The sequence below is a fragment of the Myotis daubentonii genome, chromosome 5, assembly GCF_963259705.1.
Source record: "Myotis daubentonii chromosome 5, mMyoDau2.1, whole genome shotgun sequence".
Lineage (NCBI taxonomy): Eukaryota > Metazoa > Chordata > Mammalia > Chiroptera > Vespertilionidae > Myotis > Myotis daubentonii.
In genome coordinates this window covers 68,489,393-68,507,217 of record NC_081844.1, presented here as the reverse complement: position 1 = coordinate 68,507,217, position 17,825 = coordinate 68,489,393, and the positions used below count along the sequence as shown (strand labels likewise).

Genomic DNA, 17,825 nt, shown 5'->3' with positions numbered 1-17,825 from the left:
GGAGAAATGTAAGGAATAGCAAAGAAGCAAAAGAATGTATAACCCAATCGGAGTGAATGGAAAGTGAAGAACAGAAAGAAGGCCATGTAAAATCACAATTAAAACAAAACTGCAACCAACTCCTGATCTGCCCAATTGTCTTGACTAGGTACTGAGCTTAAAGGAGAGGAGGCACGCCTGGAGGAACCTGGCAAGGGAAGGTGGGAAAGGCGATGCTCCCAGCCTTTCTCTCCACTTCCTGCCAAAGAAGCTGAAGGCAGCTTGGCCCAGAACATCAGTACCAGCTAATTCTATCTACAAAGCTGACTCAAACAGTGAACCTTTCCCAGCTCCCTGCTGTGCCTGAATCACAATTAAGCCAAAAGGAAGGAATTTACTACCAGATAATTGAGAACTGACCATACATGGAACAATGGCAGTGAGAGATAAAATTAAAAAGACAGGTGGCAGGTCTTGAATGCCACACTAACTAGGAGGTCTAGATTTTAGTGTAGCAATTATTCCCACTTTGTAATTTTTAAAAAACTGATCTTTAAAAGTTGCAATAATGTCAGAATATCTTGAAAACTATTTATTACTCAAATAATTCTTAGGTGGAAGCTGTATCCATTAGCTAGGATTAAAGGTGGATCATTACAGTCACACTAAATATTTGTTGTGTAAAATATTTCAAATTACTTAGAGGTTGGAAGGAAACTAAATCTCACATCATCAAATTTTCCCCTATTATTTACATTTTCTGGAATAAAACCTTTTTGTTTAAATGTAATTTTATTGATCTCAAAGAGGAAGGGAGAGATAGAAACATCAATGACGAGAGAGGATCATTGATTGGCTACCTCCTGCATTCCCCCCACTGGGGATCGAGCCCAAAACCCAGGCATGTGCCCCTGACCAGGAATCGAACCCAGGACCCTTCAGTCCGCAGGCTGACGCTCTATCCACTGAGCCAAACTGGCTAGGGTGAGGAAGAAAATCTTTCATATAGAAAACTATAGTGATACTTATCTTGCTTTCAAGATATACTATTTTTTGACTGGGTCAATAAGATAAATCATAAGTACTAGTTCTAATCAATAATATCTATGTAAGCAACAGTTCTTAGAAGTAGCTATCAGCCTCTTTTTATCTATCTAAAGTAGCAAGTATTCTTATCATAGACTCTTGCTTGGGCTTTCAGCTTCTCTTGTCATTATTCAGTAATCACTCTCAGGTGGAGAATGCCAAATGGAAAAAATGAAGTTAAACACCTTAGTAAAATAGCTGATTAAATCAGACAGATTATGAAAATTTAAAATTTTAAAAGTTTAATTTCAAGATAACAAGCTACTCCATTTTATAACAATTGAAACTATATGTCATTACAGCAATTCCAAAAGAGGGAATCCAGCAGAAGCACACTGGTCCTAAGAATAAAAGCAAAATGCCATTTGTGCAAAAGAGGGCTTTCTGTCGCTATTGTCCATTAGAAAGATTAAAAGATGTTACTATGGTTGGCTCAAAACTTAAATGACCACAGGCATATTTTCTTCTTTTTGCATTACATTAAGTGAGCCCTGCTACTGTGTCACAACTAAATTGACTTAGGGATTGGTATCTGAGCCAAACAAAATGATGAGTATATTAACACTCTAAGAGGCCATCACTTTGGTGGACTTCGCTGGAACATATAGCATCTATTTAAGAAATGCTTCTACTGTGTGGTTATCCAACAATAAGAAAGGTCAAAATTTGCGAGGAAAATGAAAAATAATTCAAATCAAAGAAACAGATGACAAATATTAGGTATACTCTAAAAATGTAGCTAATTGAAATTCAGATAGTATCCCAAATAATAATGTGCTATACCTCTAGTTCTTCATGAACCTGCTATATACCCTAATCTTAAAAATGCTGGGACCCATGATAATCTGTCGGTATGGACAGCTTCCTCGGTTTCTTCACTCCCCTTCGCTCCTAAAATAAACCCTAATTACTAAGAAGTGTTAGAAAAAAGCTGCCACAGCTTAGCCTTATATTAGAAGTGGATCAGTAGCTTTTAAAATCTGATAGACATAATATTTGAAATTGGGGAGAAAATTCAGAATCCATATAATGGGAAATACAGATAAAATGAGGGTAAAGAGAAAGGTCTAAAAAGATGTAACGGTTTTGAGTATTTCTAGGGGGAAAATAAAGATGTAAGCAAATAATGGATTAATGGATGTTTCTACACATCTAAGAGATGCTCCTGCCAGGCAGCAGGAGCAAGGAAACACTGTATTAAAAAACAGACCAAAGATAATCTCCAAACACACACACCACACACACACACACAGCTAAATATTTTCTTTCTTATCAATGTTTTTTTTTTTTTAAGGGAGTCTTATTTTACCTTTTCTTATCTTATAATAAAATATTACAAAAAGCTTGATAACTATGATGTCATACCTGATAATATTTCACCTGCCCATTTAGCTCTTCCAGATGCTTATCATACTCAGTAATAAGAGGTGCTGAAAAGCTAAAGAAAAAATACCAAAAAAGGCATACTCTGTTTAATCTGGTTTAATAGCTATGTAACTTGTGAAATATATTGTACATCAAAACTTTTACTATTCTTATTATAACTTTCCCCACAGCAATCAATACTTTGCCTTTTCCCTAAACCAGGGGTTCTTACCCTTAGCTAAATTAATATTCTGTGCTGAATAGTTATTTGCTGTGGGGAGATGACCTGGGCACTGCAGGACATTCAGTGGCATCCCTGGCCCCACCCAATAGATGACAGTAACATCCTCACCCTCCACAGTTGTGACAAGCAAAAATGTTTCCAGTTATTGTCAAATATCGGGGAAGGGGACAGAAGCAAAAGCACCCCAGTTGAGAACCACTCTTACAGACTATGATACTGGCTTTTTTTCCCCTTTTCAATTCAATGACAGATCATTCAAATCTAATTACTGATAGCAGACTACAAAATAAACATTCCTAATCTACGGGAATTATTTTGACAATAATCAACACTAATAAAAGAGAAAAATGGTAATTGGCGTACGACGATACCCTTTTCATTGGCTAATCAGGGCTATATGCAAATTAACTGCCAACTAAGATTGGCAGTTAACTGCCAACAGGATGGCGGTTAATTTGCATATGTAGGCACAATGCAGGGAGGCAAAAGGGAAAGCAGGAAGAAGCCCCCTGCCACTGACAGTGATCAGAAACCCAGGGGGGAGCTAAGAGCTGGGGGGCAGGGCAAAGGCGGCCCTGGGGCCGCCTTTGCCCTGCCCCCCAGCCATGATCGGAGAATCAGGTGCCTTTTCCGCCCTGGCCAGTGATAGGAGGAAGTAGGGGTGGAGCCAGCGATGGGAGCTGGGCACGGTCGAAGCTGGCAGTCCCGGGAGCTAGGGGCCCCTTGCCTGGGCCTAAAGTGAAGCCCACGATCTCGGGGCCGCTGCAGCTGTGGGTCCCCGCTGCCCGGGCCAGACGCCTCAGCCAGAGGCATCCTGCAGGGGCAGGGGCGGAGCCCGTGCAATCACGGCGCCCCCTGCTGCCACTGCAGGTCCCCACTTCCCGGGCCGGACGCCTAGGCCAGAGGCGTCAGGCCTGGGCAAGGGGCCAATCCTGCGATTGGAGGGTAATGGGGGTCAACGCCTGAGGGCTCCCAGTATGTGAGAGGGGGCGGGATGGGCTGAGGGACACTCCCCCCCCCCCCACACACACACCCAGTGCACGAATTTCGTGCACCGGGCCCCTAGTTAAATATAATTAAGAAAACAACATTTTTCTGGTAACTCAGCCTTACCTTTGGTCAACTACTGAGTTTCCTAATATGTCACCTCCCTCTCCTTTGAAGGCAGTTTTCTGTAAGAGAGAATCCGACTCTTAAAATGTTTTCTCAGATCATTCTAGCCCAAACTGACAGTAGTATAAACTAAATACAATTAAAATTTTTATAATCACAGAAACTCTATTATTGCAATTAAAAAAGAGAGAAAGGAAAATCATCTTTAGATTTGGTAAATTTTAACACCTATACATAATAAAAAATCTTGGCGTACTAAAAAACAGGAATAACTTTCTCAAATTGTTAAAAAAATATATTGATCAGAAATCTACATCAATTATTGTTCTTCATAGTGAAACATTAGAAACAATGCATTAAATTAATATAAGTATGCTTTCTACTGTTAAATGAACTATCTTATAAAGGTCTTTTCTTATGGGTGTATTAGAGGCCTGGTGCATGAAATTCATGTACAGGTAGGGTTCCTAGGTCTCACCAGCGATCAGGGCCGATCTGTGAGGTGACTGGCGGGACAATCGGGGGGTGGGGGGGGCCTTCTGACACCTGCCTTGGCCGACCTGGTGCCGCCCGCTTGCCAGCACTGCCCCCTGCTGCCGCTGCCAGTTGCCTCCCTCTGTGGGGCAACTGGCAGGGTGATGGAGGAGGCCCCCCACTGACACTCGCCTTGGCTGGCCTGGGCCTGTGGGCTGGGGGCAGCTCCTGCACTGAGCATCTGCCCCCTGGTGTTCAGTGTGCATCACTAGGAATTGAACCGTGTCCTCCTCGTTCATAGGTTGATGCCCAACCACTGAGCCATGCCAGCTGGGCAGTCAGAGCACTCTTCTTGGCTTTTTGCATACAAATTTTGAAAACAGCTTGAGAAGTTTGAAGAAAATATCTTACTACCATTTTGACTGAGATTTTGTTGCAAGTAATAACCCTTGCAATCGCCCTAGCTGGTCTGGCTCAATGGATAGTGTCGGCCTGTGGACTGAAAGGTCCCGTGTTTGATTCCGGTCGAGGGTGCATGCCTGGGTTGCAGGCTCAAACCCCAGTGGGGAGTGTGCAGGAGGCAGCCAATCTATGATTCTCTCTCATCACTGATGTTTCTATATCTCTCTCTCCCTCTCCCTTCCTCTCTAAAATCAATAAAAATATATTTAAAAAAACAACCCTTGCAATCTATGAACATAGTACATCCTTACATTTATTTCACTCTTAATTTTATCAATATTTTATTTTCCCATTTCCCCCTCTTTACCCTCTTATCAATATTTTATAGTTTTCAAATCTTATACACTTTTTAAAGAACTATTCCTAAATATTTAATGTTTTTTTTTCATGCTAGTATAAGTAGCACCACTATTTAAATTTCATTGTTAATAGTGGATTACTGCTCTTTATAGAAATAAAATTAAATTTGTAATTTTGCCTTGTATCCAAAGACACTGCTAAATTCATTAAGTCTGAAAATTTGAAGGTCTAAAAATAAGAGGTAGGGATGAAGATATGATTGTATGACTATACGAATGGTACATGTAACAGAAGAATGTATACTTTCAGAGAATTAAAGGAGCTTTATTTCACCATAGAATACACTATTAAGTAAGGTTAGATGTGTCCCTACTTGTTATGTTACCATTAGGTTTTAAGGAATTATAATCACAATGCATAATATAGGTACATCTAATGGACTGACTAGAGTCACTATTTTATCTGGTAAAATCATCTTTCATTATCAAATCAGCCATAGCTTCCAGGAGATATGATGCAACACCTTGCCCAAAAGTCTTTTCAGGATTTAAAATGAATCTTTTGTTTGAAACCCCCCTTCAGGCTTCTATAATAATAAAAGCATAATATGCTAATTAGACCAGACATCCTTCCAAACGACCTTTCAGATGAAGCCGAGGCTGCAACAAAAGTCCAGGTCCCGGGTGCCTGCCGGCGGCCAGAGGGAAGCCCGGGTCCCAGGTGTCAGGGGGAAGCTGGTGCCGGCAGCCAGAGAAAGGAAGGCCTAATCTTGCACGAATTTTGAGCATCAGGCCTTCAGTATTCTATAAAACATTACGCAGGAGCAAAAGAACCTGAGAATTAGAGCAAAGTTCAGAGGCTATTGGATTACAAAAGATTCTCTATCACCTAAACACTAATAGTTTCTTAATTAAATGTTCATAAAAAAATAACATAAGAAAAATATATGACTAACACAGTGAATTAGTGGATGGATTGTTTCAAGATCCTTGGACTCTGGTCTTTGAAAATAAAAACATAGAACAATAGCTAAATGTTGAGTACACATTAGGACAAAAAAAAATATCTATAAGGATAAGTATACTCAAGTCAACCAAACTAACTATTCCTTTTATAATACTTTAAAAACAATTTTCTTTTTAATACCTTAAAAACAAATTCAGTTTTAATTACAAGATTCACTTATGTCAAAAGCAAAACACTTTCTGATTGACTCAGTAGACAGCTATCACTAATCTAAGAGCTATAGTTTTTCCTTTTTTTAAAAAAATATATATTTTTATTGATTTCAGAGAGGAAGGGTTAGGGAGAGAGACATCAATGATGAAAATCATGTCCCCTACTGGGGATCAAGCCCGCAACCCAGGCATATGCCCTTGATTGGAACAGAACCTGGGACAGGACTGAAGCTCTGTACACTGAGCCAAACCAACCAGGGATATAGTTTTTCTTTTACTATTCTGTAACTCATAGTCCACCAATAGGTATACTTTATGGCTAATAAAATCTAAACAAAATATTTAAATAAAAACATACACCCAAGGAAAGAAATGTTTAAAACAATGCCATGTATTATATACTACTTTGAGCTAGTCTATGCTTCTGTTATAATCTATGAAAACTCAGGGAATTAAAGTTTACAACTGGCTGTATATTGAGAAACAATTTTAGAATGTTTCAAAACAACAATGAATTCTCATTTTAGAACTCAGAAATTTTAACACTATGCATAATATGTAAACTCCAACTCTAAAAAAAAAGGCAATTTCTATGGTCAAAGAACTTACATCCGTTAAGCAAAAATAAGCTTTTCTCCTTACATGCATCAAATTTTAGGTAAAATTTCAAACTGCTGTAGGCAACTTCACATGAGAATAATCCAAAGTAGAATTTATTTCAATTCATATTTATACTAGAGGCCCGGTGCACAAAATTTGTGCATGTGGGGGGGAGAGGGCCCTCAGCCCAGCCTGTACCCTCTCGCAATCCAGGACGGCTGGCTCCTAACCGCTCACCTGCCTGCCTATGTGGTCACCTGTAACTGCTCTCCCCTGCCTGCCTACCTGGTCGCCCCAACTGCTCTCCCCTGCCCACCTGATCGTCCCCTACCTGCTCTCCCCTGCCAGCCTGATTGCCCCTAACTGCTCCCCCCTGCTGGCCTGATCGTCCCCTACCTGCTCTCCCCTGCCAGCCTGATCGTCCCTAACCACCTCTGCCTCGGCCCCCGCCACCGTGGCTTTGTCCAGAAGGACGCCTGGAAGACATACAGTCTATCTGATCTAATTAGCATATTACCCTTTTATTAGTATAGATATTTACAACCCAAATGAACCAGTTTGTTAGGCCTTAATTTACATACCTGCAATGTTGAATATTTAGAAACATTTTCCATTTGACACTGCCTGAGAACTTCATTTAGTCTTTGAGCTGAGAAAACAACAACAAACAATTTGTAGTTCATTGGGTAATATTCAATTTTAAAAAACTAGAAATAAAGACGTTATTATTTAATATAGCCAATGCAAAACTGCTAGCCTCCATTACTTCTTAAAATAAAATGAACCATCAATTTCAACACATCACTTCAAGTTTAAGAACAGGTCTCCTCCTACATTCCTAAACCAACAATTGCCAATGGGAAAAAGAACAGCTGCAAAGAACTACTTTTTCTGATCTCATAAATTTTAATTTTCTCTCTCTCCTAGCTTTCTCAAAAAATAGTCTGCACATTTCTTTTTAAATTCCTGCTACTAGAAGTAAAAAGAGTTAAAAAGATTAGTTGTAGCCATATTCTTTAGAACTGCTAAAATCTGCTGAAGTTCTTTTTCAGGACAAACTTTCACATTGAGGAGAAACTGCAGGATGAAGAATCCAAATTAGGCAGGAGTGAGCAAGAGACAAAAAGGAGGTCCAGTAAATACAAGGTGATATTTTTGATTCACAGTAAAACATAGTACCTGATAAACTTACAATACTCATTCTTTCAATATCACCTGGAACATCTAAAATTGTCCTGGGGCAAGTCTCAACAACTTTCAAAAGACAGAAGCTAAGGACAGCAAGTTATCTGATATAGCACTATTAAAGTGCAGTAGAGAACCAAAAAGTAAAGGAAAAAATCTCCATAAATTTTGAAGTTAAAAAATTACTTTTCAATAACCCACAGGTCTCAAGAGAAATTAGAAAACAAAGTTGAAAGTACTGTAAACTGAATGGTAGTGAAAACGCAATGCCTTGAAACCTGCTTAAAGAGAAATCTATAGCTTTAATCTCACATATTCTAGGAAATCTTGCATATACTAGGAAAAAAAAGACTGAGGACAATAAACTGCACTTCCACCCCCAAAAGTTAGAAAAAGAACAGCAAAGGAAATCACAAAGATTAGTCACCCTCCAAAAGAAATAGAAAATAAGCATACCCAAAAGAGGATCAACAAAAACAATCATTTCAAAAGTTATAGAAAAAACATCCGATGAATGGAACTCCCATTTGACCCAATGATCCCACTTCTAGGAATGTATCCCAAGAAACTAGAAACACCAATCAGAAAGGATATATGCATCCCTATGTTCATAGCAGCACAGTTTACCATTGTGAAGATCTGGAAACAGCCTAAGTGCCCATCAGCAGATGAACGGATTAGGAAACTGTGGTACATCTACCCAATGAAATACTATGCTGCTATAAAAAAGAAGGAATTCTTACCATTTGCAACAGCATGGATGGAACTGGAGAGCATTATGCTAAGTGAAATAAGCCAGTCAATGAAAGAAAAATACCACATGATCTCACTCATTTATGGATAATAAAGACCATTATAAACTGATGAACAAAAATAGATACAGAGGCAGAGCAATATCGAACAGACTGTCAAACTACAGTGGGAAGCCCGGGGAGGGTTGAGGGGACGGGGGGTAAGAGATCAACCGAAGGACTTGTATGCATGCATATAAGCATAACCAATGGACAAAAGACACTGGGGGGTAGGAGAGGCCAGGGAAATGTCAAGGGGGGGAAAAAGGAGACATATGTAATACTCTTTGTAATACTTTAAGCAATAAAACAAATTTTTTTTAAAAAAGAAATTCAAGATATATTCATTATAAAGCTTTAGGAACGTAGGAACAGAATGTTCCTTAATATGATAATGGATTTCTATGTAAACACGCAACAAACATCATACTTAAGTGTGAAAAATGTTAAAAACTCTCCCTTGGAAACTGGGAATAACAGGAGATAAGTTCTTTTGAAATGTGTTCACACTCTACTAGAGGTCTAAGTTAACACAATAAGGTAAATAAAAGAAATAAGAGGTATAAAAATTTAAAATATATAAAAAGTTGTCATTATTTAGAGTTATAAGTGTGTATGTAGTAAATCCAAAAGAACAAAGATAAAATTCTGAGAATCAATAATTAAGTTTAGCAAGATTATTGGATACAACAAGTCATTATAAAAAAAGTAATTATATTTCTAAATACTGGCAACATAAAGTTATAAAATACATTTAAAGTAAAATAAAAATGTCAATGTCCAGAAACAAATCTAGCAAAAAAAAAAAATGTGTAAGACTTGCATAGAAAACTATGGAACATTCAGAAGATTAATAAATTAAAGTCCTAAATACATGGAAAGATAGTCATGGTGTATAGGATTCGGTATTGTCAAGATGTCAATTCTCCCCAAAGCAATGTCTAGGCTCAATGCAATGCCAATTAATATTCCCAAAGAGGATTTTTCAGAAATTTAAAATTCAATTCTAAAATATAGGTGGAAATACAATGAGAATAGCTAAGATGTTTTTATAAAATAAGAACAGGGGAAGACTTGCTTTACCAGATGTCAAGAGCCCAGCCACCATTGCTCAGTGGTTGAGTGTTGAAAGATCTATATATATAAAAGGCTAATATGCAGTGTCCCCTCAGGAGTTTGACTGCTTGCTATGATGTATGCTGACCACCAGGGGTTGGCACAGAACGAAGGAAGGCCCTGGCCAGCAGCCAGAAGGCCCCGATCGGCCCTGATCGCTGGCCAGGCTAGGGACCCTACCCGTGCACAAATTTCGTGTACCGAGCCTCCAGTTTACTATAAAACTACAGCAATTTAGGCAGTGGGATCGTTATATAAAAATAAACAAAACTGAACAATGGAAGAGAACCCAGAAATATATTCATATATATATGAGCACCTGAATTATGATCAAAGGGGAACTATGATCCAGAGCAGAGCAGGAAAAAGAAGAATCTCTTTGAAAGTGGTTCTGGGTCAACTGGATGATCCTCATGGAAAGAATGAAACATCATCCATAAAAATTAATTCTCGCTGAAATGAAGATCTAACTATGAATGACAACAATAAGTTCTAGAAGAGAACAAAGATAATATCTTCATAACCTTAGGGCAGGGAAAGATTTTAAAATCAGAACACAAAAAGCACTGGCCATAAAAGAAAAAAAAATGATAAATTGGACTACATTAAAGTTAAATACTGTTCATAAAAAAGAGACAGTTAAGAGTATAAAAAGACAAAAGAAGGTTAATAACCTTGACTGATAAGCATTATTCTTAATGGCCCCAAGATGGAAACAAATGCAAATTCCATTAAAAAAACAACAATGGATAAATGTGATACATTTAAAAACTGAAACACCCTGCCCTAACCGGTTTGGCTCAGTGGATAGAGCTTCAGCCTGCGGACTCAAGGGTCCCAGGTTGATTCCAGTCAAGGGCATGTTCCTTGATTGCAGGCACATCCCCAGTAGGGGGTGTGCAGGAGGCAGCTGATTGATGTTTCTTTCTCATCGATGTTTTTAACTCTCTATCCTTCTCCCCTCCTCTCTGTAAAAAATCAATAAAATATATTTAATAAAAAACCCCCCCAAAACTGAAACACCCTACAGGAATGAAATTAAAGTACATCTACATGCAAAAATATGAGTAAATCTCAAAAACATAATGTTGAATGAAAGAAGCCAAATACACAAGGATACACAATTTATGGTTCCATTTACATAAAGTTCACACACAGGCACAACTGAACTTTAGTGTAAACTTAAAGACATTGGTTATTTTCAATTATCTTTGAAGAGAAGTAGCGATTATGATTACAAGAGGGCTTGTTTCTGGGGTCCTAGCAATCTTGACCTGGGTTGCAGTTGCATGGTTTTGAACTTTGTAATAATTCATTTAGCTTTATATTTGTTTTCTTTACTCTTCTGTATATGTTATAAGAAGCAAATATGCACATATATGGAATACATATGAACAATATATACACATATAAATAAAAATGTATATATAATGTACACACATTATCATTCTATGTTGTATCAACATTCTATGTTGAGGACTTCAGATAACAGTTTCTTCCTTAAAAGTGTACATAATTTAGATGAGAAATATGATGGATACATGTGATTCTCACAAAGGAACGAGTAATTATGGGGCATTAATAATGTAAATAGCTGGCCCTTAGACTTACAGTCAGAGCACATGCCCCGGTTGCAGGCTTCATCCCCAGTCGGGAGAGTGCAGGAAGCAGACAATCAGTGATTCTTTCTCATCACTAATGTTTCTCTCTCTCCCTCTCCCTTCCTCTCTGAAATAAAAAAAAAAATCTATTTAAAAATAATGTAAATAGTTTTTAATTTTTTACTGAGTTTAAGAGTAATTTCCATAATTTCTTTACTGTTATTCTCAAAACTTTAAAGATAACACTAAAACTTTACCACGACTATACGAAGGATCTAGCTTTTGCTTATTACTCTTCTTCCCTCTCAGTCTTAAAAGGAGATTAGAGTTTTGTCTCTGGATATAATAATTCCAATACAAATTACTTCTTTCTTCCCCTGAAAGCGTTTTCAAATAAGACAAAACACTAAATCTGAGTTGTGATTAGTATTTAAAAAGTAATTAAATATGTTTAAAAAGTCAATTGTGGATTAATAATGAGGGAAACATCCAATCTTTACAGGCTACTAAATGGAGAAAATTTTACTATAACTTAAATCTAGTATTTTTTTTTTTAAATCTAGTATTTCCTTCACTTGTTCAACAAGCACTTATCACACAATTATTTATTTTACATTTTTTAGATGACTAATGAGATTGATATCTTTTCCTTTTTTTATTAGTTTTTCAGGTTTTAAATTTTATAAGTGGCCTGGTCATATTCTTTAACCACTTTTCTATTAGTGTAAATGTATTAATGTTTGTGAAAGATCTTTCCAATTCTACTGGTAGATGCTAATCAACTCTCAGTTATATTTATTGTAAATACACATATTCTCCCCTTCTATAGCTAGAAATTTATTGATGACATCTTTTGTGATATCCAAGTTTTTATTTATAATGCAGTCTATTTATATATCTTTTCTTCCAGTCAAAAACCTTTGTCTGTGAAGAAGTCTTCTATCCTGAGAAAATAACGATACCCTCTTGTATTTTTTTCTGAAAGTTAGAGAATTTATCCTTCAATCAACCTGGAGGTGATTTTTCTATATAGTGTACAAAAGGCATCTTTGTCATTTTTTCTTTCCTATTTGAATAGCCAGTTATTCTAGCATAATTTGCTGAATAGTCTATTCTTTTGCCACTGATTTTTATTGCCTACTCGAGGCCTGGTGCACGAAATTCAAGCACTGGAGGGGGGGTCCCTCAGCCCAGCCTGCACCCTCTCACAGTCTGGGACCCCTCGGAGGGTGTCCACCTGCCGGCAGTCAGACATCCCTCTCACAGTCCAGGACTCCTAACTCCTTACCGCCAGCCTGCAGCGGAAGTGGAAGAGGTTTCTGCCACCGCTGCTGCGCTCTTCAGCTATGAGCCTGGCTTCTGGCTGAGTAGTGCTTCTCCTGTAGGAGCACACTGACCACCAGGGAGCAGCTCCTGCATTGGGCATCTGCCCCCTGGTGGTCAGTGCACATCATAGCAACTGGTCATTTGCCATTGGTCAACTTGCATATTAGGGTTTTATTACATAGGATTCTTTCAGATAGCATGTTTATGATATATGTGTCTTTTCCTGTGCTGATTTATTCCACTGATCCATATATTTATCAATCTGCCAATATACTACTGATTTAATAATTAGATATTTAGCTCAGCCAGCATGGCTCAGTGGTTGAGCTTTGACTTATGAACCAGGAGGTCAAGGTTAAATTCCTGGTCAGGACACGTGCCTGGGTTGCAAAACCCAAAATAACAACAACAAAAAAGAAACAATGGTCTGCAAGACGCCAGACATCAGACAATAATATGAGAGATATAAAACAGATAAGGTGAGACATATAATTGCCCCAGCTTAATGGCCTGAGAGACGTTCCAAGCCATGGCACAGGGAGGGAAAATGCAGACAGAAATCAAGCAAATTCTCTTGAGTTAAGGTGATGGAGCTGAGTCGATGAAGATAAAGTAAATTAAAATAGGCAATTCAAAGTGTAGGAGAGAAAGCTGCGCAGCGACAGAACTCTGGACATATGAGATCTGCAGAGAGCCTCTCTCAAGTACATAATAGGATATGGAGTTGTCACTTTATCTATTAAGGAAATTGAATTTGTAGTTTAAACTTTCCACGAAGAAAATCCTAGGTCTAACTGGCTTCAGTGGTGAGTTCTACCAAACATTTAAGGAAGAAATAACACCAAATCTGCATCAATTCTTTCAGAATACAGTGAGGCCTTGACTTACGAGTTTAATTCGTTCCGAGACCGAGCTCATTAAGGAGCTCATTAACTCAAATTACTCTGTCAACTCAATGCAAAAAATCCGTGGAGAGAGAGCTGATATCTCAAAAAACTCGTTAGTCGGGACACTCGTAAGTCAAGGCCCCACTGTATTGAAGAGAACAAAATATTTTCCACGTAACTTTATGAGAAGAGCATTATCTGAGACTAAAACCAGACAAAGACATTAGAAGAAGAAAAAAAAAAGCTTTATGAACATAAATGTTAAAATTTTAAACAAACTTTTAGAAAATGAAATTTAACAATATATAAACAGGATAATACATCAAGACCAAGAGGAGTTTATCTCCCCCGCCGCCCCCCCCCAAAAAAAAACACACCAAAAAACAGAAAAGGAGCTTTACATTTGAGATTTAATCAATGTAAATCACCCTATTAACAAACTAAAAATGAAAAAAATCTTATCTCAATAAAATGCAGAAACATCCTTTGAAAAAATCTAACATCCATTCTGATAAAAACACTCAGAAAACCAGGAATAGAAAGGAACATCTTCCACCTATTAAGAACATCAGTGAAAAACCTATAGCTAGCATCATACTTAATTTTGAAAGATAAATGTTTTCTTCCTAAAATTAGGAACAAGACAAGGATGTCCATTTCAACCATTTCTGTTCAGCACCTGTGCTGGAGGTTCTAGTCAGTGCAATAAGGCAAGAAAATGAAATGAACGGCATTCAAATTGGAAAGGAGTAAAATTATGTTTATAAGATGAAAAGATCGTCTATGTAGAAAATCTAATGGGTTTTAAAAAAAAACTATTACAACTAATTAGTGGGTTTAAAAAGGTTGCAGGGTACAACTGGCAAAAATAAAGACTTCTCTATAGTAGCAATGATAAATAAAAAAACGAAGGTAAAAGACTAATACCATTTACAATAGTATCAAAACAGCAATACATCTGATAAAACGTATGCAAAACCTATATACTAAAAAATATCAAATATTGCTGAGAGAAATTAACGAAGAGATATTTCAATGGATATATAACTTTTCATTGATCAGATAACTCAATATAATCTACACAAATTGATCAGTAGTTTCAATGCAATGCCTATTAAAATCCAAGCATCAGTCTTTGTAGAAATTGATAAGCTGCTTCTAAAATTTATATGGAAGTGCAAAGGGCATAGGATAGCCAAAACAACTGTGAAAAAGAACACATTTGAAAGGCTAACACTATCTGATTTTAAGACTTATTATAAAACTTTAAACAGATTAATGGAACAGTATCAAGTCCAGAAATGGACCTACACAAATACAGACAACTGATTTTTAACAAAGGTCAAAGGTACTCCAATGGAGAAAGGATATTCTTTTGATTGGGCATCCATATACAAAAAAATGAGCCTCAACCCTTACAAAATTCAACTCAAAATGGATCATAGATCTAAAAGTATAACTTAAAACTACAAAACTTCTAGAAAAAAACATAGAAGAAAATCTTTGCACCCTTGGGTTAGGGCAAAGATTTCTAGACATGACACAGGACCATAAAAAAACAAATTGAGAAATTAAACTTCACCAAAATTAGCAAGTTCTGTTCTGTGAAACACACTATTAAAAGAATGAAAAGAAAAAATGAGTCCATCCCCACTATCCATTAATTCCCACTACAAGAACAAATTCTTCATTTCTTAACTTGACACACAAGTCCCTCTTTGAACAGATCCCTAAGAACTATCAGATCTCCCTTCTCAGGTGGAAATGGAAGAATAGTGTTCTGCAAATATGCTAGAAGTTTACTAGAAGCCTGACTGGGTGTGGAATTGCCAGTGCTTATGATGTGTAAAGCTGACACTTTATCATAAAGAAGGGGAGTCATGTGGAGTTCCCAGATGAAAAGTACCAAATCACACGGTCTTGAGCGAGACTCTGAAATCCCAGTGGAGCAAATGAAAAGAGGCAATCGAGTTCAATAGAAGCCAATGTAAAGAAAGTCAGAGATGGGCTGAGTTCTTCATCACTGGTCTATAATGCTTCCAAAATGAAACCTGCTGTTTCCCCCGCCCCCAATCTTCCTGGTTGCCCTCCACCTCTTTCTCCCAAATCCCCTAATCTCCAATCTCATTGAACCAACCTTAGTTCATTTCTTACTTGGGTGATAAGTCACCTAATTGCACTGTGCTCTAAGGCATGTTCCTCACAACAGACACACTGGGCTTTCAAAATCACAGTTTGATCATGCTATTCTCAATTGATTTCTTTTCAGTGGTTCCTGTAACCTGTGCAATGGTCCAAACTCCTGAACACATAGCAGACAAGGCTGTTGACCACCTAGCCCAGGGGTGGGCAAACTTTTTGACTCGAGGGCCACAATGGGTTCTTAAACTGGACCGGAGGGCCGAAACAAAAGCATGGATGGAGTATTTGTGTGAACTAATATAAATTCAAAGTAAACATCATTACATAAAAGGGTACGCTCTTTTTTTTTTTTTTTTTAGTTTTATTCATTTTAAACGGGCCGGATCCGGCCCGCGGGCCCCCACTCTTCCCTTTCAGCTGCACTTGTCATTTCTCTCTATAAAGCACATTCCATCCAAGCTAACCTCCTTGCAAGTTGTTAACTAAGCACATTCCTAACCTCCTCGATGTTGCAAATACTGTTCTATTTGGGGTGCCTGGTAAATTCATATCAGTACTTCACATTCCAGCCCAATGGCACCTTCCTTGACCACAGTTAATAATAAGCCTGTACAATACCAGTTAGTTTTTGTTTAGCACCATGTGTCAGATACAATTCCAAATCCTTTACATTTTTTAACACTATTTTAACCGTGCCAACAACCTAGGAAGAAACGGAGACAGAGGAGTTAGCAGCTGCTGCCCCTTCAGTGTACTTATGGAATTTACTTATTTCCCTCCTTGATTTAAGTTCCTGGAGGGTAGAACTGTCCTCTTCACATTGGTGGCAGCTATGCTTATACAGCTCTGGCACATCACTGAAAGGGGAGGACTTCCACAAACAGCCTCTGAACACACGGCCAGGGCTGTGCCTCCGGGTTCCAGCTGCAGCCTGAGAAGCCCTTCCCAGCTGTTGCCCTCTAAGGCAGTGGTTCTCAACCTTCTGGCCCTTTAAATACAGTTCCTCACGTTGTGACCCAACCATAAAATTATTTTCGTTGATACTTTATCACTGTAATGTTGCTACTGTTATGGATCGTAATATAAATATCTGGTATGCAGGATGGTCTTAGGCGACCCCTGTGAAAGGGTCATTCGACCGCCAAAGGGTTCGCGACCCACAGGTTGAGAACCGCTGCTCTAATATCCCCCCGAGCCGGTGAGAAGCATAATGAACATGTTTAGCGTCAGTCCCGGGTGAGCTTAAGGAACCTGCAGGTGTTCACCAAGCGGTTCTGCTCCAGTATATGCACATCCTCCTAGGTACCACCAAGCTTTTCTGCAGCGGACTTAAGTTTCCACACATTTCCACGCACCCAAGAGGTATTCAAAAAATATTCGTTGGTCAACGATGACATTAAATACTCAGGCTAAGAATTCTCAGGAAAGGAATAAGGAGCTTACTTTTCTCTCCCAGTGGGTCCATTTCTGCGGCCATTGGGATGAAATCTGAGTTTGGAGCATCCACCACCGTTACTTTCCTCAAAAAGACACAGGACTCGTGTGCGGGAAGACAAACCTAGGGCGCCGCTCCGGACGTTGCCCAGCGTTGTAATCAGCACCCGAATCCCGCGGCGTCCACGGGGGCCGCGCCTCCTCCCGAGTCCCAGCCGAGTCTCTCGCTCGGGAAAGAGACTTCAGCTTTCAGGTTTGCTGGGGACCCGCCAAGTGCATTCTGCCCCGCGTTCACACGAATCTCAGCCGGGTGGAACGGGACGCGGCTGGGTACAGGCATCCAACGGGTCACTCGGGGTCGTGTCGGGCCACCTTCCAGAGCGCGGAGGGCGCCGGCGGGCAGACCGGTGGCGGCGTCCTTCGCGGAGCGAGTGGCGACTTCAGGGTGGCCGGGCCAGAGCGGAAGTCCAAACGGCCCGCCCTGCGACTTTGAAACGGGTGCCCCGAACCGCTCCTAGGAGACGGTGATGCCGCGTGCGTCC

At 38.9% G+C, this 17,825-nt stretch overlaps 1 protein-coding gene across 2 annotated transcripts in view; it reads right to left on the bottom strand.

Annotated features, from left to right (window-relative positions):
• SCLT1 (sodium channel and clathrin linker 1) overlaps positions 1-17,805 on the bottom strand; it is a 107,277-nt gene extending 89,472 nt beyond the window's left edge. For both annotated transcript variants that reach the window (XM_059698034.1, XM_059698035.1), the window contains exons 1-4: positions 17,293-17,805; positions 7,383-7,450; positions 3,788-3,846; positions 2,431-2,503 (exon numbers count right to left, since the gene is read on the bottom strand). In XM_059698034.1, the coding sequence (XP_059554017.1) occupies positions 2,431-2,503; positions 3,788-3,846; positions 7,383-7,450; positions 17,293-17,326 (234 nt within the window). In that variant the 5' untranslated portion in view covers positions 17,327-17,805. The remainder of the gene's footprint in view (positions 1-2,430; positions 2,504-3,787; positions 3,847-7,382; positions 7,451-17,292) is intronic.
• Positions 17,806-17,825: the final 20 nt, after the last annotated feature.